Source organism: Ovis aries, chromosome 3, assembly GCF_016772045.2.
Source record: "Ovis aries strain OAR_USU_Benz2616 breed Rambouillet chromosome 3, ARS-UI_Ramb_v3.0, whole genome shotgun sequence".
In the NCBI taxonomy this organism is placed as follows: Eukaryota; Metazoa; Chordata; class Mammalia; order Artiodactyla; family Bovidae; genus Ovis; species Ovis aries.
Genome location: NC_056056.1, coordinates 219,607,050 through 219,628,610, shown reverse-complemented (window position 1 = coordinate 219,628,610; position 21,561 = coordinate 219,607,050). Strand labels below are relative to the sequence as shown.

Sequence of the window (21,561 nt, the reverse complement as noted above, 5' to 3'; positions counted from 1 at the left end):
ATCTGAAACAGCCAAAAGGAAGCCTCCCAGCCAGGCAGGCAGACTGCCAGCCTCAAACCCCATCCTAAGTGCCGAGGTGGGCTCACAGAGGGAATCCCCTCCCAGAGCCTGTCTGGGCCCCACAGTGCCAAGTGACCCACCAGCTTCTCTTCTGTGCCAGGGCCCCAGTACGGGACGGTGGAGAAGGCCTGGGTGGCCGTCATGGCCGAGGCGGAGAAGGTGAGTGAGCTGCACCTGGAGGTGAAGGCCTCGCTGATGAACGAGGACTTCGAGAAGATCAAGAACTGGCAGAAGGACGCCTTCCACAAGCAGATGATGGGAGGCTTCAAGGAGACCAAGGAGGCTGAGGACGGCTTTCGGAAGGCACAGAAGCCCTGGGCCAAGAAGCTGAAAGAGGTGCATCCGGCCCAGGGTCCTGCCCCGCCCGCAGGCACCCCTCCCACCCGCTACCTGCTTCCCCCGGACAGTCCTCCTGCCCCCCCCCCCCCACCCCGGTGTTGCTGCCACTGCCTAGGCGCAGGGGGCCTGCTGAGTGCCTCGTGTGCCGTTTTTACAGAACCCTTATCCACCCATTTTCCTGTCCTGGGAGCAGGGTGAGACCCACACACACAGCCTAGAACTCAAAACTGAAGCACTTCCCCCCGCTCCCACCCCCATGTCTTGAACCTTCTGGTCTGTCAGAATAGTAAGTCCTAGTTGCCAAAGGTTATCTGAGATGAAACCGTTGAGGAATAGTGCTTTTTAAGCAAGCTTCCTAAAACCCAGATTCCCAGGCCCTACCTCTAGAGATAGTGGTCAGGAGGTCAGAAGTGGGGCCTATTCACGCTCAGTTTTAATAATCTCCCAAGTGATGCTGTGCCTGCTGGTCTGTGGACTACATTTTGAATAGCACCGTTTTAGAAGAGCTGTTGGTGGCATGCAAAAATGCTCTCAACCACTAACAAGGCCACTCCCAACCCTGAACTTTTAAATGGTTCTTTCCCTTATATGAGTTTTTCTCTCAAATTTGCAATGATGCTGATACTCATTATTTTACAAGTAGCGAATGGAAATCATCAAGCCTCACCCAGCCTTGGTTCTCCAGAGACTGTCATAACTACACCCCAGCCCTTAGCATAGGCAGACCTGGAGCCTGGGCCACCCCATTGCTAAGGGTACCCCTACTTCCTGCCAGTCCCATCCCCATCACGGACTTCTCTCAGGAACCGCACTGCCTCCCTCCCTCTCAGAGTCACCCTGAGCAGACTTCCGTCTCCGGGTTGTGACAGCAGGCTTTCCTTGTCTACTCCGTGTCTTGTCTATTTTGCCACATCCCCTGTCTCTTCTTTCTTGTCTCTGGTCCCATTTGTGATGATGGACTGCCTCATGAGGCTCTGGTTACAAACTCAGCTTTCTGCTCTAGAATGAAATCTGTGACTTGGCTCAGTTAAGAAGCATCTATTAAATTACACACACACACACACACACACACACACACACCATATCTATAGATATGTGTGTGTATTCATGTAAAATAGTCGTTAAAAATATGGAATGTGGCCTATGACCCTTTCTCCCAACGTTACACTTCTCTTGTGTTAGGTTTCCAGCTGCTGAGCCAGCTCTTCCCTCAGGCCCACACCTCCGTCACAGTCTCACTGCAGGTCACCTGTGTGGCTTTCTCCAGCTGTTCTACGTACAGCTATAGCCCAGACCCACCAGTGCACCTGCCTCTCTTCCCTGCTTGCTTCTCCTCCTCGGCGTTTGTCAGCCACTGCCTTACTGTTTCCTCTTTCTTGCAGCTGCCTCCCCCAGCTAGACGGTGAGCTGCGTGAAAGCTAGGCTCTTTGTCGAGCACTGTACTCCTTCTGCCTAGACGGTGTCTGACAACAAAGCAGGCACCCCGTCAGTATTCGCTGAAAGAGCTCCTCTGTTTTAACGTGCTGTGATTATGCTGGACACACGGCTTTGCACCTGATCTTCCCTGTCCTCTTAAGAGTACAGGCACTGCCCACAGTCTGTGTAACCTTGAGCGAGGATTTTGACCTTTAAATGTGGTGTTTGGGAACTCCTTCTCCCTGTAGGTTGAAGCAGCGAAGAAGGCCTACCATGCAGCATGCAAGGAGGAGAAGCTGGCAATATCCCGCGAGAACAACAGCAGAGCCGACCCGTCCCTCAACCCTGAGCAGCTTAAGAAACTGCAAGACAGAGTAGAGAAGTGCAAACAGGATGTTCTTAAGGTAAATCGTGCGGGTTTTTTTGCATGTTGAGAGCACGTGCCTCACCCGTGCACGTGTCTGGCGTGTGACGAGCCTTTGTCACTGCTCAGTCAGATCCATGGACAGATGGCTGCATCAGTGAGATCACCCGTCACCTCACCACAGCCCTGAGTGCCGCCTCAGGACAGGGCGGCACTGAGCACTGGGCAGGCAGGGGTGTGACTCCTGTGCGTGGCGGGCAGGGTGCGGGGTGGCCGGGGTGGCCGCAGGCAGGAGGCGGGAAGGACTAGCTTGTGAATGTCAACGGCAGGGAGCTGATGGGCGAGCTGGTATGGAGGGCTGTGAGGACCGGTGGGCTTGACAGGCCAAGTAAAGGCTTGGGACATTGCTGACAGAGAGCTGCTGGAAAAAGCTTTAAGAGCCTGGGAAGGGAGGGCAGATGTGAGCAAGGGTTCCGGAGCCCTTAGCTCCCAGCTTGGCCCCTGGCCCCACTCCCATCCTGTGCCCTCTTCCAAGGGCTGGTGGTGGCTGGAGGCTGTCACCATCAAGGGCCTGCCCTGCTGCAGTGTCCACAGAAGGAAGTCCCAGCCTGGTTTTGGAGAGAGAGGTGAAGTTAGAGATGAGCTGAGCACTGAGCTTCAGGACTAGGGCATGATGCCCAGAGGGGAAGCAGGGGTCCTGAGCCTTAGAAGAGCTGCCGAGGGAAATAGGGGAATTAGGCAGCTGCACGTCTGTTTTGTGGTGGAGGAAATGGAGGAAGCTCGGAGCGGCCGCCCAGCGGTGTGACCATGAGAGAGCTGTGCCCTCTACGAAGCTCCTCACTGCTGCCCCCAAGTGGGGGCAGAGACGCTGCTCCAGAAGCAGCAGGGCCGGGCCTGAGGCCTGCAAAAGCTCAAGGAGGGCCACTCCCTGCTCAGAAGGCCCCGTATTGTCGTCAGCAACAGAAGAGCAGAGAGCAAAGGCCACCCCCCGATCCATGGTCAAAGCCCCTTTCAGGGTCTTGAGAGTGAGAACGACTGTGATAAATGGGTGACCCCAGCCCCACCATCCCTCCCTCCACCGTAGGAAGCTCCATCACGCTGATGGTCCCCTTCACTGTCAAAGTCATATGTTGGGGGGCGGGGCAGGGAAGAGTGTGTGGGTTTCTGACCTCATGCACATCCCTGCAAGGGAAACATGCTAACTTTAGACTTGTCACACTGTCCCTAAACACCCTCGAGAAAAGGCTACACCTATGTTCGTAGTTTGTTTCTGGTGAAATCCCCTCTTGAGGACAGTTGGGAAGGAATAACTGTGTGTCGGGGGGTGTCATCAGGGAGGAAGGTGGTGTCATGGGCTGGAGGAAAGGGAACCAGGACTGTCTGAATGTCTTGGTGCAGCTCAGTGCCCATTGTCTGTCACCTTAAGTATCAGGATACTGTGAAGTAGAAGTATTCTGTTTGCTGAAAAGGAAAGTGAGGCTCCCAGAAATGCACAGCACAGGTCTCCGTGGAGCTCAGAGCCCTGTGGTCCTGCCTTAAAGGCAGCTGGGGAGCCACTGCTGCTGTGGGCAAGACCTGGGGCACAGTCCTTCCCCATGCGAGAGGGGCATGGTCACTGGCTCTGAGGGACTGCCTCTTCCCCAGTGGCTGCCTTCTGGGTCTTACTCCAGCTGAGAGACCTGGCAGATGCCAGGAGTATGGTTGTGTTTCAGAAGTGGAGGGGCTGGAACTTGAACTTGGAGTTCTGTCAGACTCTGGAGCTTGTGCTCTTCAGGTTTTGGAATCTAGGGGGGATAGGGGACTGAGACACTTTTGCCAAGGGTGCCTTTGGAGGTAGAGAGGGCCTCAGGATGAGCCTGGGAGGCCTGGCTGTGTGGGGGGTGGGGAGGACTGTTCACAGTCCAGCCTGGGGGAGAGGGGAATGTCCTTCAGGAGCCATGTGGGGTCTGAGTCCTCTAGGCAGAAACTTAGGTGCAGAGGAGACAGACTGGGGTGCTTCTTGGGTGCAGGGTCACCCACAGTGGCAGGCTTCATGTTGTCACCCGAGGAGTAGTCGAGCTGTGATGGATTTGGACCTGGTGGAGGGAGATGATGCCCCAGAGGTGGGCAGGGTGGTGCAGAGCCAGGCTCGCTCGCTCTCGGGCAGAGGGGAGCGGGCTGAGTGGAAATGAGTCTTCATTCGCGTGCCTGGCCCCTGTTGTAGAGCAAAGAGAAGTACGAGAAGTCCCTGAAGGAGCTGGGCCAGAGCACGCCGCAGTACATGGAGAGCATGGAGCAGGTGTTCGAGCAGTGCCAGCAGTTCGAGGAGAAGCGCCTGCGCTTCTTCCGGGAAGTCCTGCTGGAGGTGCAGAAGCACCTGGATCTGTCGAACATGGCCAGGTGAGTGTCCTTCGCCAGGGAGCTCGGGGTTGCTGCTCTCCAGACTGTGGGGAGGGGTGGGGGTGGCCTCAGAGCCCGCCTGCGGCCCTGTGGGGTCCTGCCATCCAGGATGGCTGCTTGCTGGCCCAAGTCTGATGGCCTCCTGCCACGCTCTGCCAGCTCCGGGTGCAGAGCTCTGCGTCTGGGCAGGGAGGGAGGGCTGCAGCTTGGACTGGCTACAGTGACACATTTGAAATCAACCCGGGGGCAAGTCCAGTAGTCCCCCAGCTGGTGCACCCAGGCCAGGGGTGGCCTTAGTGTGAGGACTTTCACAAGCTCCTTCCCATCCAGAGCAGCTGCCTGCCAGCCTGCTGCTGGACTTCCAGGGCCGCAGGGCCTTGGGCAGCACAGTTCGCGAGCCTCATTGCTGAATGAAGACACAAGGCCATGATATTTCTTCCCCACTTCCCTCATCTTTGGTCCCATGACACCTTCATCAGGGCAGAGGTCTGTGCTAACCCCAGGCCTCAACGTGTCATCCACACAGCCGAGCCGTTTAGAAATGACCTACAAGTCAGAGCTTGTTGTCAACAGGGAATTACCTTCTTTTTGTCTCCTTCTAATATTGAAAAATAAGAAAAGCATTCAGTTGTTCAGCTGCTGTGCCAACAATTAATGAGTCGTTACGAGTGTCTGTGCAGTCAGTGACATTATTCCCCATCTCAGTGATGAGGAAGTAGAGGCTAGGCCTGGTTTGGTCACTTGCCCAAGGCTGCCCTGCAGGCAGAGGCGGGGTGGGGCTACCAGGCTCCTCTGTGTGGAGTAACTGCCTTGCCTCACTTAGTCCTCCAAGCCACCCTGAGGAACAGATGGTCTAATAGTGTCCTAGGGCCGCCATCGTAAAATGCTGATACCTGGGCAGCCTACAACAACAGAAATTTATTCTCTCGCAGTTCTGAAACCAAGGTGTCAGCGGGCCTCGCTCCCTCTGGCAGCTCTGGTCTAGGGGAGGGTCCTTCCCTGACTTGCAGACGCATCCCTCCAGGCACACAGCCATCTTCTGGGTCTTCACATCGTCCCCTCTCTGTCCCTGTGTCCCAGTTTCCCCCTTTTTATAAAAAGGTGGGTTTTTAAATTTACAGATTACCTCTGTAAAGACCCCATTTCCCAACAAGCTCTCATCCTGAGACCCCTGGGGTGACACCAGCATTATCTTTTTTGGAGGACATGGCTCACCCCATAACAGGTGGGTTGTGCATACTGGACAGAGTGGGCACAGGCCCCAAGAGGGGGAATGACTCCCGGCCACACAGACCAGAAGCGAGAGCTCCAAGACCTAGTGTGGTGGTCCTGTCCTCACGGGCAGCTTCCTAGGGAGGCGAGCTGCTCCAGGCTGTGGAGCAGAAGCAGGAGTTCCCCCAGCTGACCGACGGCATGTGCAGCCCCCACAGCACTGGCCAGTCTTCACTTGCTGAATGTAAACCTACCAGCTTTTTTGAAGGGGTGAGGAGCAACTTTCCTGACACTCAGTTGTGGACCTGGTGAAATGGAACCACCGCAGACTGGGGCCCTTGTGGCCTAGATGCCAGCACCTTTTATATTATCTGACGCAGAACAAAACCAGGTTATTGCCTCCTGGTTTGATTTGTCAGAACCTGAAGCTGTGGCTTCTACGCCACGGCTGTCATTTTTCCCCTTCTGTGTGCATCACGGCCAGATGACTGTCCAGCGCACCAGGGCAGGCATCTGATCTGCACTGTCACGCCGACCCTGATGTGGCTGCAGGCCTTGATGCCGACTCTGGGCAGGCCCTGGCCAAGGCTGACTGGTGGCCTTCCAAAAGAGTCATGCTTTTCTCTCTGATTTAGCTACAAAAACGTTTACCGTGACCTGGAGCAGAGCATCAAAGCCGCCGACGCAGTGGAGGACCTGAGGTGGTTCAGAGCCAATCACGGGCCAGGCATGTCCATGAACTGGCCCCAGTTTGAGGTAGGAAGACCCGCTGGCCTGGGTGGGACCTGGGCCCACAGCGCCAAGTGCTGCACTTTCTCCTTCCAGCTCAGAGTTGGCCTGTGCCCTGTTGACATGGCAGCGTTTGCATACGGCCACCTTAGAGACCAAGCAGATGTTTAGTGTTCCAAGGGGCTTTGGGCACTGCTGAGGGGCCTTCTGAGTCTCTGGCAAAGGTGCAGTTATGTTCTTTGTGAGAACTGTGACGGTCCCCTGTTGACCCTCGGCATTCCCTTTGTGGAGAGGCCCTGGTGGCCCCTGCTCAGCCCTGCAGGATGGCCAGGGAAGGAGTGGCCACAGTGCTCCAGGCCTGGAGTGCCAGGGACACCAGCTCAGAAGCCGCTGGCCCAAGGCGGGAGCAGGCACGGTCTCAGAGTGTATGTTCTTACACAGAGGGTCCTTTTCTTATTTCCTTACATAAACTCAGTCAGCTTTGGTGCGGGATTAGCTTTCTTTTCTCATTTTCATGGGTCCAAGCTATCCAGTGTCTTTACACACAAATTCAAGGTTCTAGAGCCCTCAGGACTCTTCCAGTCTGCCAGTTGAGTTCCCAGTACACGGGCCCCTGAAGGCCCCAGAGAAGGCAGTGGCCACAGTCCTAGGACCTGCCCTCTGGGGGCAGGGCTCTCCCTACATCATGGTGAATCAGGGGCTGGGGAAGCTCCACGGGGCCACCGCAGCTGCCTTCCCCGGGAGGGGCTGAGGCAACCCCTCGGCGCTGGGCTCCGGCCACCTGGCTTCCTCTGACTCATCACGGCCAGAGCCCAGGCTGTGCTCAGACCTGCCTCACCACCTCCTCGCTGTGGGATGCTGAGCAGGTCCTTTGCCCTGGTTGTGCCTCAGTTGCCCCATGTGTAATATGGGGATGACAGTGGTACCTATCTTCTCTGTGGCCGGGGCTTCAGTGGCCTGGTCCATACTGGGTCTTGTCCCAGGGCCCCCCACACAGAACTTCGTCTAGCCCCATCGTAGCTTGGCATCTTTTCAGCCCTCATACCAGTGCCTTTTTTCTGGAGCTTCTCAAGAAAGCTTTTCCACGTGATGATGTGGGTCCCTACAACTGAGCCCTCCCCCTGCCCCCAACAGGGGCCAAGAGCAGAGTGGAAGTGGTTCTGGAGGAAAATGCACAGCCCCACTTCTCCTCCCCCTGGTGAGGCTACTGGTGTGCACCCCTGGGTTCTAGAGACCCCTTGTGATATGCACCCCTCCAAGCCTTGATTCCCTTAGGACTGCAGGTCCCTACCCAGGAATAGAATGGTCTGGAAAGGAACACTTGACAGGCAGTCTTGCTGTCATGGGTATCCTGACCAGGGCCCATGGTGGCTCTTCTTTGTGGGCCCCTTGAGCTGGGAATGCATGCCTGCATGGGGCACACGCCTGCAGCTCTCACAGGGCTCTGCTGGACTTTCTCTAATGGAATGATTTGTTTTTATTTTCCATGCCACAAGGATGAAGTAAGTTCCTATTTTATGGTTAACTTGTTGAATTCCAAACCTCCTGCGGTGTGGTCAGCCCCTGTGGGTCTGTGTGTGGCATCCACGGCCTCGTCTGACAGCATGTGCTGGTTAAAGAACCATGGCCACAGTATGGCCTGGGCTGTGGTTGTCCACGTTAACAGCAGGCCCTTCCCTTCACGGTCGGCCAGCTATTGATCGCACTGGCCCTTGGAAGCCACCCTGTCAGGACAGATTTATATTTAGAAGGTCATTATGGGGACTCTGAATTCTAATCGAGTTCTCAGTCAGCTTATTTCAGTTAAGAAAATAGGTGACCTCAGTTTGGGATTGGGGGCCTAAGTCTGCCACCAACTGTATGTGGGCGAGTCACTTTTCTTTCTGGGCCTCGGTTTCCTCAAGTGACAAATTGGCAGTTAGACTTGATGTTTCTAAGGTGGCTTCTGTAACTACATGTGAGCACAGCTGTGGGCTCGGTCATCCCAAATATTAATTCAGATAAAGTGATTTGATAATGGGTAAAGTTGGCCGGGGGGGAGAATTCATCACATGCGTACACACACGTGCTGTTCTCCCCGTTTCCAGAACAGTTGATGAAAGCCTGTTCACATGCTGGGAACAGTGAGCCTTCAGAGACATAAGCTGGGTGCTTTGTTGCCCCACACGCTGTTCAGGTGGGAGAGGACAGCCCTGGCTGGGCGAGTGCCACTCCTCAGGGTCCCCAGGGTGCGGGAGCCCCTGCACCTGATTCTGTGTGCACCCAGGGCCCGCTTCCCGAGTCACAGGCTGGCTCAGGTCCTGCACCCAGCTCTTTTGCGTCACTGGGAACGTCAGTCAAGAGGTGGATGGGAGGGTCTTTAGCACTGCATGCCAGCCCCTCAGAGGTACTCTGTCTGCTTTGGAAGCATGAGGAAACTTGGCAAGGCCTGGGGGTCTGGAGGCCGAGTGCCACAGGGCTGGGGTGGGATTGGATGGGGAGGACACCTGGGACTGGAATGCAGAACCCCTGAGTGTTGGCCCCAGTGTTCTCACCAGCTGTCTGCCCCTGGAGTCTGGGCCCCTGAGGAGTGCCCACCTTGTGTGGCGAGGAGGGCCAGTGGTGGGCGTCACGGGCCTGGGGTCACTGGGAGGCAGGGAGAGCAGACACAGTGCGGCGAGGCGCCACACTGCGTGGGGCCAGCCAGCAGCTCGTGGCTGTGGCGTTAGGCTCGTGTGGCCTCAGACAAATGAACTTCCTGACTTTCTTCCCCGGTGCCTGTTGCTCAGGAGTGGTCTGCGGACCTGAATCGAACTCTCAGCCGGAAAGAGAAGAAGAAGAATGCTGATGGCGTGACCCTCATGGGCATCAACCAGACTGGTGACCAGGCTTCACAGAACAAGCCCAGCAGGTGGGCACTGGGCACCTTCGTCCCTGGCAAGGCCCCGAGTCCTCTGCCAGGGCTGGGATGCCCCTACCCAGGGAGACTCCCCAGAGGGGCCTTGCAGGGAACCCCGGGGCCTCTTTCCAGATGCTCTGCTGGGCAGCAGCCAAGGGCCTCTCTTGGGAGAATCTTCATTTCACTCAGTGCCAGAGCTGCACAAAGATCCGGAGAAGGAGCCTTTGCCACAGCGCACTTTGGGCCCCTTGTGACGGAAAGAACTGATGCAGGGTGCTGTCCATCGCACGTACCCAGCAGTGCACACGGGCAGGTGGAGGTGACTGGGGGCGTCCTTCATGTGGGGTCAGGGACCTTGGCCAGGTTTGTACTTACTTTCCTGTGCCGTAGGCAGGTGCCTGATTCGAGGGTGGGGCACTCATTGTCCAGTGCCCCCTTCTTCAGATTACCCCTGCTGAGAGCGTTGGTTATTCTGAGTTTGGATCGAACAGGTGGCACTGAGGTCCTCAGCTCAAGGAGGGTCAGAGTTCCCAGCAGATGAGCGTTACTGCCCTCCTCAGAGCCGAGGCCGCCCCCGGGGCCCCAAGGCCTCCACACCCTGCTGAGTTTTAACACACGTCAGGCTCCAGGCCTCCTGGGGAGGGTCGGCACGGTTCCAGGGGCCTTCTGTGTTCCTGTGCACTGAAGCCCCCACCCGCGCTCCCTGGGTTGATGTGGCTGCTCGTCACTCAGCTGCTGTGCCAGTGCCTGGGCAGGTGGGCTTGGCTAAATGACTGCAGGATATGAGCGCGTGCCAGGGGTCAGGCAGCACCTAGGGGCGGGGGTAGGGTGGTCCATACCAGCCAGGGCTGCTGCACACATTCAGCTGCCCAGCACCAACCCCCTGTCAGAAGGTCAGCTGGAGAGAGGTGCCAAGGAGGGATTAGGGTCTGGGGGTCTCAGACATGTGGCCCAGAGGCAGGCAGCAGGCAGGCATAGGCCCAGTGCCCCTGGCCAGGCCTGAAGCCTGTGTGGCAGTGGCTGGCCACTGGGGGGTCCCTCTGGTGGCATCTAAGGCGTGTCCTCTCCTCCCCTCCCCGCCCTGGCTAAGCCACCCACCCAGCACTTCGCATGCCGGCTCCATGCTGAGTGACTGGGAGACAAGTGGTGCTGGCCCGGGCAGCCCTGGCCTGCCACCTAGTGGCCGGGCCTGCCTGCGCAGAGTCCACAGCGGGGTCCCCAGGCTTTCTGGGCCTGTCTTACCTCGTTACCGTCTTGTTCTGTGCTCAGTACCTGTAGTCGCTGCATTTCATCACCTGCTGTCTTCGCTCAGGCTAGGCTGCAGTCAGAGTTCTCTTTGGTCCCCTCTGGGCCTGGCACACAGTAGGCAGTTAGCAGACGGGGTTTTCTCTCTCTCTGGAGCACAGAAGGGGTCCTTCCTTTCTTCCTAGAAAGGATTATTCAACAAGCTTTGGTTCTGATTTGGAAGTTGCAGACCCAGAAGACCCAGGAAGGAGGCTATTGGATCCTTTTGTCATCAGAAGGAGAGGGCGCTAGGGGCTGTGGGGTCTGGAGAGCCCCAGGCTGAGCCCCACAGGCTGTCGGCCTGCTGGCCCTCCTCAGAGGGCCAGGTGGAGGACTGCAGAGAGAAGCCCTGAGCCCAGACGCACCTGTGCTCCAGCAACAGCCTGCACACATGCAGGGCTCCTGTTTAGGACAGACTGTGTTTAGACACAAGGAGGGAAAATGCAAGTCTTGTTCTTTCTTAGACGCTTTAAGCGCATTCAAGAGCCAAAGTGTTGCTAAGTGTTTCACTAAAACATTCTTTCTGCTCCAACAACATACTCCTCCCATTTGACAGGGAGCTGGTTTGTCCCTTCAAATCCTGGCCCTGTGATCTTGCAGCTGGGAGCACCCAAGACTATGGGGGCTGCCGAGTTGGGGTCCCCTGAAAGCTCTCTCTCTCCCCGTAGTGACCTTAGTGTCCCGGGCAACCCCGAACGGTCAGCGCAGTCACTGTCCAGCTACAATCCCTTCGAGGATGAGGACGACACGGGGAGCACCGTCAGTGAGAAGGAAGACATTAAGGCCAAAAAGTTGGTGAACAAACGTTTCCCTCTGGCTTCCGTCTCGCTCGCGCTCTCTCTCCTCTCTCTCTGTCCAAGGTCTCGCCCCCTCGGCACTCAGGGCAATGCATGAGGCCTGCAGGAGGCAGCCCGGCTGGTGGATGGTCTCTGGCTTCTCGATTTCTCAGGGAGGGAGGCACCAGTTAACAGTCTGTGGTTGCTTTTTCTCTGCCCTGTGTTAACCCTCGTCAAGGTCCAGCCTATGAGCACAGGAACACGGGTGCTGCTGAGGGGCCCGCGCTCTGCAGGAGTGCCAGCCCAGCCCAAGGGCTCCCGGTCTCCCCAGGTGGGGTCTGAGGCTCCGAGCAGGGCCTCAGGCCCCTGCCAGCCCCACGCTCAGGACCACTGGGTCAACCCTTTCTTGCAGCGTGAGCAGCTACGAGAAGACCCAGAGCTACCCCACGGACTGGTCAGACGATGAGTCTAACAACCCATTCTCCTCCACGGATGCCAACGGGGACTCCAATCCCTTTGACGAGGACACCCCCTCGGGGACAGAAGTGCGGGTCCGGGCCCTTTACGACTATGAAGGGCAGGAGCACGACGAGCTGAGCTTCAAGGCCGGTAGGTGGGCGCCCGGCTGGCCTCTGGGGCCACTGCTTCCAGCCTGTCCGTCCGTCCGGCTACGCTGGGTCTTCGTTGCTGTGCACAGGCCTCTCTGTTGGCAGCAAGCAGGGGCTGCTCTGCGGTGGCTTCTCTTGTCGCGCGGCGTAGGCTCCAAGTGTGCAGGCTTCAGCACCTGCAACTTCCGGCTCTGGAGCCTGGGCTCAGTAGTTGTGGTGCAGGGGCTTAGGTGCTCCACGGCATGTGGAGTCTTCCCGGACTTAGGATCTAACCCGTGTCCCCAGCACTGGCAGGTGGATTCTTACCCGCTGCACCAGCAGGGAGGTCCCAGCCTGCTTTCTTTAGGTCTAGTTCCATTTGTGTGTTCCCCGCCCCATCCCACCTTCCATTCAAACATGGCAGATGCTCAACACCAAAGGTTAGAAGACAGCGGGGTGCCCCGTGCCTTTGCCCAAGATGCTACCCCAGCCAGGCTAAGGCCTGCGCATAAAAGACACAGATCCAGGCCATCCGGCTACCCCGCAGGCTCCCTGGAAACAGTGCCTGCGAGTCCCCAGGGGAGCCTTTCTCCAGAGGCCCACAGTGGGCAGAGGGGCCCCCAGCACAGTGGCAGCATCCCCATGGGTCCCAGAGCCTCTTCTCGGGGCTTTGCATTCTACCCTTCCCTGCAGCCCTGCCACCAACACAGTAGCCAACTTTGCTGCCAGTAGCTGGAACCCAGGTTTTATGAAACAGCCTGGATCCTGATCATATGAGCTCTGTGTGTGGAAATTTTCTGTCCTGGTTTCTATTTAATGCCAGCTGCATCCTCTGTCTGAAGAGCACTGTCTTAGAGCCTATTCCCAGAGGTTTGGTCAGCCCGGCTCTAGACAGGCTGGAAGGGAGCCAGGGTTCTTCCTTCCGCCTTGCCCCTCCTCAGAGCCACCCCAGATCCAGCATCACCCCTAGCCCTCCACTGCAGGGGTTGCTGGGCCCTGACTCGGCCAGCACAGGCTGAAGTGTGCCCTGCACTCCCCATCTCTGGGGCAGACCCTGTGTCCGACCTCCTGCCCACCCTGGCTGAGAGCTGTGTCTGACGGCGGCCTTCTCTCAGCTCTCAGAAAGTAGCCAGCTACCCACTCCACCCCAGAGCTGGTCATAGGGTGACTCTGGCTGCTTGTGGGAAGTTCTCATGTGTCTTTAAACACCTTTGTCAGTTTTTTTTTTGGCGGGGAGGGGGCATGCCTTGTGGCTCTCAGGCTCTCAATTGCCCAGTTCAGTGCAGTTCAGTTGTTCAGTCGTGTCCGACTCTTTGCGACCCCATGAATCGCAGCACGCCAGGCCTCCCCATCCAGCACCAACTCCTGGAGTTCACTCAGACTCACGTCCATTGAGTCGGTGATGCCATCCAGCCATCTCATCCTCTATCGTCCCCTTCTCCTCCTGCCCCCAATCCCTCCCAGCAGCAGAGTCTTTTCCAATGAGTCAACTGTTCGCATGAGGTGGCCAAAGTACTGGAGTTTCAGCCTTAGCATCATTCCTTCCAAAGAAATCCCAGGGTTGATCTCCCTCAGAATGGACTGGTTGGATCTCCTTGCAGTCCAAGGGACTCTCAAGAGTCTTCTCCAACACCACACTTCAAAAGCATCAATTCTTCGGCGCTCAGCCTTCTTCACAGTCCAACTCTCACATCCATACATGACTACTGGAAAACCATAGCCTTGACTAGATGGACCTTAGTCGGCAAAGTAATGTCTCTGCATTTGAATATGCTATCTAGGTTGGTCATAACTTTTCTTCCAAGGAGTAAGCGTCTCTTAATTTCATGGCTGCAATCACCATCTGCAGTGATTTTGGAGCCCAAAAAAATAAAGTCTGATGCTGTTTCCACTGTTTCCCCATCTATTTCCCATGAAGTGATGGGACCAGATGCCACGATCTTTGGTTTCTGAATGTTGAGCTTTAAGCCAACTTTTTCACTCTCCACTTTTACTTTCATCAAGAGGCTTTTTAGTTCCTTTGCTTTCTGCCATAAGGGTGGTGTCATCTGCATATCTAAGATTATTAATATTTCTCCCTGCAATCTTGATTCCAGCTTGTGTTTCTTCCAGTTCAGCGTTTCTCCTGATGTACTCTGCATAGAAGTTAAATAAGCAGGGTGACAATATACAGCTTTGATGTACCCCTTTTCCTATTTGAAACCAGTCTGTTGTTCCATGTCCAGTTCTAACTGTTGCTTCCTGACCTGCATACAGATTTCTCAAGAGGCAGGTTAATTGCCCAACCAGGGATCAAACCCATGCCCCCCTGTAGTGGAAGCATGGACTCCTCACTGCTGGACCAGCAGGCAACTCCCTTGAGTTTCCCTACGTTCTTGACTGGGGTTGTTTCCCCCCTGCTTTGTTTACTTTGTTTGTTGATTGATTGACTTTTAATTTTTTATTCTTTCTGAATTTTTTTTTTAAGTTGGGCCCTGTTGTGTGGCTTGCAGGCTTGTAGTTCCCCTGTGAGGGATTGAACCTGGGCCCCAGCAGTGAAAGCACCGAGTCCTAAACACTGGACCGCCAGGGAGTTCCCTCTGAATCTTATCTTTTGGACTTGTCAGCAATTTTATAGATTTAAAATGTCTCATTATCAAAAGGAAACTGAAGTGAATCTTTCTAATCACCAGTTTACGTTTTTACGATTTGGCAGGTTCCAGTTAGTTTTGTCTGTTTTCTGTGTAATTTTCTTCCCTCTACCCCCCTGAGGTCACATTAGTTCCCAGCCACACCACTTCCTCCTGTCTCGAGCGTGCCCTGGCTGCTCCCCGCTTCTCTGCGCCTGCAGAGCCTAGGGTCTCCACCTGGTGAGCTTCCCACCACATGCCCCCCTCTCAGAGCTGCTGCCCGTCTGCTCCTGGGAGGCTTGCCCTGTGAGGCCAGATGAGAAAGAGATACCAGGCTTCCGTGTCGGCCCTGCTGGAGCACAGGAAGCCCCCAGGGTGGGAGGAGAGGGGGTTTCCCACTCGTGATGCCCACCCTGCGGCCTCTTGCATTGCAGGAGCAGCGGTGCTGACGAAGTGGGTCCCCAGCGGCAGGCAGAGAGCCGTCTCTCGTGAGAGTCAGGGAGGGCAGCACGGGGACCAGGTGCTCGCCGCGTGCTGGCGCCTACCCGGGTCCTTCCGTGCTTTCGCCCCTAGTCCTCACAGCGCCGCTCAGTCTCCCAGCAGCTCTGGGACCCCCGGGTGTGGCCCTGCGGGCCTCTGAGTCGGTGCCGCTGCGCGCAGAATGAGGAGTTGGGGGAATGGGGCTAAATAAGTCATAACTGCCGGAGGAAACCGGTGCAGCTAAGCCTGAAAAGTGGGCCAGACACCAATGAGAAACACAAAGCTGCAAACTGACCAATAAAGACACCTCCGCAGGCCCATCTTCCGCCAGTTCTCAGAGCTGTCCCTGCGGGCTGGGCACCAGGCCACTCCTTCCGGTCCCCTGGCTCTGGGCTGCTCTGGCCACCCTGAACAGGAGAAGGCCAGGCCTGATCACACCTGCGGTCCTTGTCCTCTCTCCTTGAGAGCCCAGGCTCCTTCTGTCCCTCTCTCATCTCCGTATCCCCTCCACCTCCCAGGGCCTTGGTGCGAAGTAGAGGCTCCTCCTTACTTGAGTAAACAGAGGCTCAGTCAGACTGCAGTGGCACCCAGAGCTGCGGGGAGAGTCCAGGACCATGCCAGCGCGCTCTGGGTGCTGGAAAAGCTTGGTTTCTTCAAGTCAGAGGACAGATGCTCTGAGCTTGGTGCTGAGAAGAGAAGAACGGGCCCCCACGCCTCCCACAGCTGCAGTCTAGACACAGACTAAAGGAAGGCATGGAGACCACGGCAGCAGTGCTGGAGGAGATTCGAGAAGACCGTGTGGGCCAGGCCAGGGGGAAGGGCTGCGGGGGTGGCACAGACCCTGCGGGACAGGGCCTCGGACCTGCCTGGAGCAGTCAGAGGGCAAAATCCTGCAGTCTCTGCAGGAGCTTCTCGGGCAACTGAGACTGGCATGCTTGAGGGGCACTGTATGAGAGATGGGGGTCTTTAATCTCTCAGAGCCACCCCCCACTGGATACACAACTTCAGACACGACTTAGTAGAGAAAGAGCCAGGCCCTCATCCTGCCAGGAGAATGCCTGCGCCTCCCACCCACATTAGAGACCCTCAGTGGGCCCAGGGTGAGGGCTCACCAAGACCACTCCCTTTTTGTCTTGCAGGGGACGAGCTGACCAAGATAGAGGATGAAGATGAGCAGGGCTGGTGCAAGGGGCGCTTGGACAGCGGACAGGTCGGCCTGTACCCTGCGAATTACGTCGAAGCGATCCAGTGACAGGCCGGTGGGCTGGCTGATGGAGGGACGGAGCGGAGGTCCAGCAGCTCTGTTAGCCGTTGGCCCCAGGCAGCGGCCCCTCCAGCCAGCCGTGTGGGCATCCACTCCTCTTCCTGCAAAAGATGATGGGTCCATTGCTCTTGGCTTTATGGTGTCTCTTGAAGGCAGACAAGCTGGTCATTTCACCTGGAACTCGGCCCCCTTTCCACAGTGCAGATGGAGAGAGCCGATCACAGGAAGCTGCAGGACAACAGGAATCACCGCCCCCCGCCCACCGCCCCCACGCTGTGTGTTGGCTTATTATGGATCCGTGTATTCTTGACCTTGTCTTTCCTCCTCTCCTCCACATTGATGGTAATGGTGGGATCCACTAATCCTTGCTCCACTGATTCCTTTCTATGACAAGCCCCATCACCTGCTAGAACTTAAATGAACAAACTTACATGCCATTTTCTGAGTGAACACTCTTAGGTTTTTAATTTAAAGGCTGTGTACAGTTACTTTTTTATATTCCCATTCTTGCGTTCATTTATACTTAAATTATGACATAGGTCAATGTCCCCCAGTAGTCTTGAGGCAGTGTCTCTGTTTCCATGCTGTTCTGTGAATCACCCATGCCACTGCCTGGGGCGAGAGCCAGCAGCCTGAACAGTCCATGTTTGAGGCAAGAGATTGCAGTGGAAAGATAGGAACACGTGGTTGGGTTTCCAAGCTGAATGCTGTCTGCATTTGGGGTGTCCAAATGTGAGTTTTGCCAATAACCTTATGTAGTCCTCTCTAAAGTCGCCATATTTAAAATCTATTTTCACTCTGTGCTTAAAGCTTTACTCTTGCAAATTAACAATTTTATCAGTGATTTTTGAAAGGTTAAAATGTAAGACTAACGTTTCAAGTGAACGCATCTAAAGTTAAGATGCTCTATATTAGACTGTCACGTCTTGGTGTATATCTGTATATACTATTTGATATTCAGAGAATCTAAAGAGCTCGTCTACTGTGTTCATGAGATTGAATGGCTTTTGACAGTGGCTTCAATTTGTAAACTGCTTGAAGACCATCCGGGCGTAGGCCTGGCTGGTTGGCTGGGCCCAGCGGAGCCTGCTGTTGGGAAGTCTTTCCTCGCTGGCAAGCTGGGAGCCCAGTGTCCTCAGCCCAGCTAGCCTTCGTCCTCTGTAGCAGACACTGTACAAAACTCCCGCGTCTTTGCAGGCAGCTGCAGATCTCACTGTCATCCGCGTTCCTCGTGAGCCAAGAAAAGCTGGGTCTCACCCCACAGCACAAGGGTCTCTTCTGAGCACCCTGCAGCCATCAGGGAGCCGACGGGCTGGGGCAGGAAGCTGCCCTGTAACCACGGGGCCGGCGAGGGAGGGCAAACCTTTCCTCTGTGTGACTCGGACATGGGAGAAATGGCTGCCGCCATCACAAGCTATGCATTTTACTCAGTGTTCCCAGTGAGCTCGATAGCTCGCTTGAAAGTGGATGTGTGTCTGTCTGTCCTGAGGATGCGTGTCTATCTGTCCTGGAAACTTACCAGCAGAATCCTCATTCCTTTGCTACAGATGTACCAAAAATTGTCAAGTCTTTTCAGTTTAGGAGTTTCTTTAAACGTATAGTATTTTAGAAAAAAAAAATCAATAAACAGTTGATCTCGTGATTATGACCATCTGTGTGCCTCCCACTCACACCAGCTGGTGGACGTGTCTTCACCGGCGTCTGGAGCCAGGCAAGACCCCAGGTGCAAGAGCACTGCCCAGGACCCGTGTCCCCGCCCCACTGTCCCTGCCAAGCTAGAGGCCAGGGAGTCGAGGCACCTCAGGGTGCTTCCCTCCCTCCAACCTGCTTCTGTGTGGCCTTGGTGCCCCCAGCATGGGCAGCAGGCTGGCACTTCCCTCCGCCTCCCCGGGGCCCAGACAGCAAGACCAGACCAGAGACCACTCATGGCCCCAGCTGCTTCGAAAACGTCCTGAGCACCTGCTGTGTGTCAGGCCCACTTCACTGGCATCGTCTGCAAAGAACTTGCCCAGCTCCAAACACGCTGCAAGTGAGGTGGGCCCTGCTCTCTGCTTCTGAGGAGGTGCTGAGCCCATCGAGGCTGCCCGCTGCCCCGGCAGTCTCTGTGAGACAACCGGGGTCAGGGCAGGCTCCCAGTCCCATGGCCTGAGCTGGGCCGGCCAGTCTGGGCACTCTGTGAGCTCATGTACTGCCGTGCCAGCCCACTGGGGGGTCTGCAGTCCCCACTTTACAGAAGACACCCCATCTGGAAACAAGTCCAGCACCCTGCCCAAGGTCCTACGACAGAACCGCAGTTCAAACCTGCGTCTGCAGGATTCATGAGGGCGAGCCCGTTCTTGCTTCCTCCATTGGTGGATAAAGAACAGGGTGGCTGAGCAGGAGGAACCCTCAAGAGTTGGGGTGAAACAACCTCTTTTCTCTGCTTCCTGTGCCCCCTAGAGCTCCTGCAAGGAATCCTCAGGGGTCCTTGCTGCCTGCTACCCTCTCCTGTCCTGGCCCTCAGGGCAAGCTGGAAACCTTCACCCACCCCTGGGCCTCATCCTCTCCAAGCCATAGCAATGCCTGCCTCCCATGAAGGTTAGACTCAGAGTCACAGGCCACAGGTGCCTGGCACCATGTCCCCTGACCCCAGTCAGGACCCCCTGGCATCCTTGGCTGTCCCTCCCTCACCCTCCATGCTGGGCCACTAGGTCCCCTTTGCCTCTGTCTTCCCCAGCCCCATTGCCACTGCCCCTTCTCCCCCCTAGACCATGGCTGCATCCACACCACCCCCAGGGGACCCTCAGCAGCCCACCCCAGTCCCCTCAGCACGTGGGGGGTGGTATTTCATCTCTCCAAGCCCCCCTGGTCATGCTCAGAGGGCAAATGATCTCGATCTAGTGAGCCAGGCAGCCGCCCCCTGTGCCCCTTACCAGCCCCTTCCCCAGACGCCTGCAGGAGGTCTATGCCCCTCTCAGGGGTTTTCCCTCAGCTGGGCCGGCCTTGACCCCTGGGCTGACTTGTCTCTGGAGGGAGTGAGCAGAAGGCATGGGGGGCGGGGCACAGCACCTTAATGGACAGACCTGGGGCTGCCTTGCGGGGGAGACTGAGGGGAACAAGCTGCTGAGGTCTGAGGCTCATCCCCCACCAGGCAGGGCCACTGCCAAGCACAGGGCCAGAGGATCCAGGCTGACTCCGCACTCCTGAGGGACAGGCAGCTTCTCAGCCTGCTTTCGCAACCAGCCTTGGGCTAAACACCAATCAGCTACATGCCAGGCCCTGTGCTGAGCACCCCTCCCTGCAAAGGACCATAGAAACCTCCTCACGACAATGAGCCCCATTTTATAGACCAGAGAGCTTGAGTGGCTTGCATCACACCACACAGCAAGTCAGGGACAGACGTGGGGCCCAAACTCCAGTGCCCGGCTCCAAAGGGCGCTTGTTCTCAAACATCCAGAGGGCTTGTTACAGCCCGCTTGCCGGGCCACATTCCAGAGTTTCTGAGGCCCAGAGTCTGCATATCTAACAAGTCCCCAGGGGATGCTGACCTGGGGCCACACTCTGAGCAAGACAGCTGCCCTAAGTACCCGTATCCTTGTGCTCCAGTGATTTGTTCATACAACCAGCAGATGCTCCTAAGCTAGCTCTAGGCCACAGGAGCTGGGCCCTGGGGACCTAGAGATCAATCAGCCACAGTCCAGGCCAAGGAGGCAGGGACAGTATGGACAAAGAGAGGGGACTTCCCTGGTGGTCCAGCGGTTAAGGACCTGCCTTGCAATGCAGCGAACGTCAGTTTGACCCCTGGTTGGGGAACTAAGGGCTTCCCGGGTGGCTCAGCTGGTAAAGACTCTGCCTGCAATGCGAGAGACCTGGGTTCGATCCCTGGATTGGGAAGATCTCCTGAAGAAGGGAAAGGCTACCCACTTCAGTATCCTGGCCTGGAGAATTCCAGGGACTGTATAGTCCATGGGATTGCAAAGAGTCAAACACGACTGAGCGATTTTCACTTTCACTTTGCGGAATTAAGATCCCATATACAACGGGGCCACTAAGCACATGTACCACAACTGCTGAGCCCAAGAGCCACAACTGGAAGATCCGTGCGCCCCAATGGAAGATCCCCATGATGCAACTAAGACCCAACGCAGCCAAATAAACAAATAAGGTATCTTCTTTTTATGTTAAAAATTGTTCTAAAAAAGAGAGCAAGCCCAGGGAGCAAGGGACACTAGGCCAGCGTGACCTCCCATCCCTGGCAAGGGGCAGGAAGGGCTCGGTGGCAGCCGGGTAGTGGAGAGAGAGGTGCCCCCCAGGGTCGATGGGCACCTTGAGTCCGCAGGCAAGTCCCTTCATATCTCTGACCCTCAGTTTCCTCGTCTGGAAAGTGGGGAAATGGTTCCCATCTTTTCTTTTTCATCATCAGCTGGGGTCAACAGTGTGAAAGGGCTTGTTAAAACACACAGATATACGGCTCCACTTTATGAAAGTGGTCTCACCCCCAAATATATCCCAACTCAAGCGGATAATAACCAAAGTATACAGACCCCTGATGGAGATGCCAGATCCTCCCCAACCAGACGCTGGGCACGAATGCTTCCTCCAAGCCATATATTCATTCATATACGAAACTGTATATAAGAAGGCTGGACTTTCCACCCCAAAATCTGATGAAATATTTTTTTCTTCTCTGAAACCTAAAGTCTTAAAAAGGTGACAAGTTGAAGCCAGTGGTCAAGAGCATGGACTGTGAGGTCATATTCCCTGCACTCAAACTTGACTCTGATTGTGGGACCTTAACTAGTTATGTTACATTGAACAAAATACTTAATTTCTCTGAGCCTTGGTTTGCTCGTCAATCAATGACAATAGTATTCTGGGGTTTTTTGGTTATTTAAAATGGTAATAGTAAACATTTGTATTTCACTCTATGCCAGAACTTGTTCTAAACTTTTTGACATCTATTAACATTTAACACAGCAACACTCTGAACTACGTATTGTTATTCCTGTTTTCATAGGTGAGGAACCTGAAGCACAGAGAGGTTAGCTAACTCGCCCAAGGTGCAACAGCTACCAAGGCTCAGACGTGGGTGGTGCAGTGCCGTCTCTGCCCACTAGGTGGCGCTGTTGGACTACGAGAGCGCCGGCCTCGGCCGGTGAGGGCGTGCCTGCCCCCAGGGCCGCTCATCTGCAGTTACCTAGCAGG

General features: G+C 55.9%; 1 protein-coding gene across 9 annotated transcripts in view; it reads left to right on the top strand.

The window, feature by feature from the left end:
* The window catches only part of PACSIN2 (protein kinase C and casein kinase substrate in neurons 2), a 112,333-nt gene extending 94,314 nt beyond the window's left edge, over positions 1-18,019 (top strand). For 6 of the 9 annotated variants that reach the window (XM_042247841.2, XM_015095054.4, XM_042247842.2 and 3 more), the window contains 8 exons: positions 161-396; positions 2,064-2,219; positions 4,383-4,558; positions 6,406-6,526; positions 9,268-9,389; positions 11,330-11,452; positions 11,850-12,046; positions 16,253-18,019. In XM_042247841.2, coding sequence (XP_042103775.1) covers positions 161-396; positions 2,064-2,219; positions 4,383-4,558; positions 6,406-6,526; positions 9,268-9,389; positions 11,330-11,452; positions 11,850-12,046; positions 16,253-16,365 — 1,244 coding nt within the window. In that variant the 3' untranslated portion in view covers positions 16,366-18,019. The remainder of the gene's footprint in view (positions 1-160; positions 397-2,063; positions 2,220-4,382; positions 4,559-6,405; positions 6,527-9,267; positions 9,390-11,329; positions 11,453-11,849; positions 12,047-16,252) is intronic. The other 3 variants (XM_060414287.1, XM_027968177.3, XM_060414288.1) reach the window with 1 other exon arrangement.
* Positions 18,020-21,561: the final 3,542 nt, after the last annotated feature.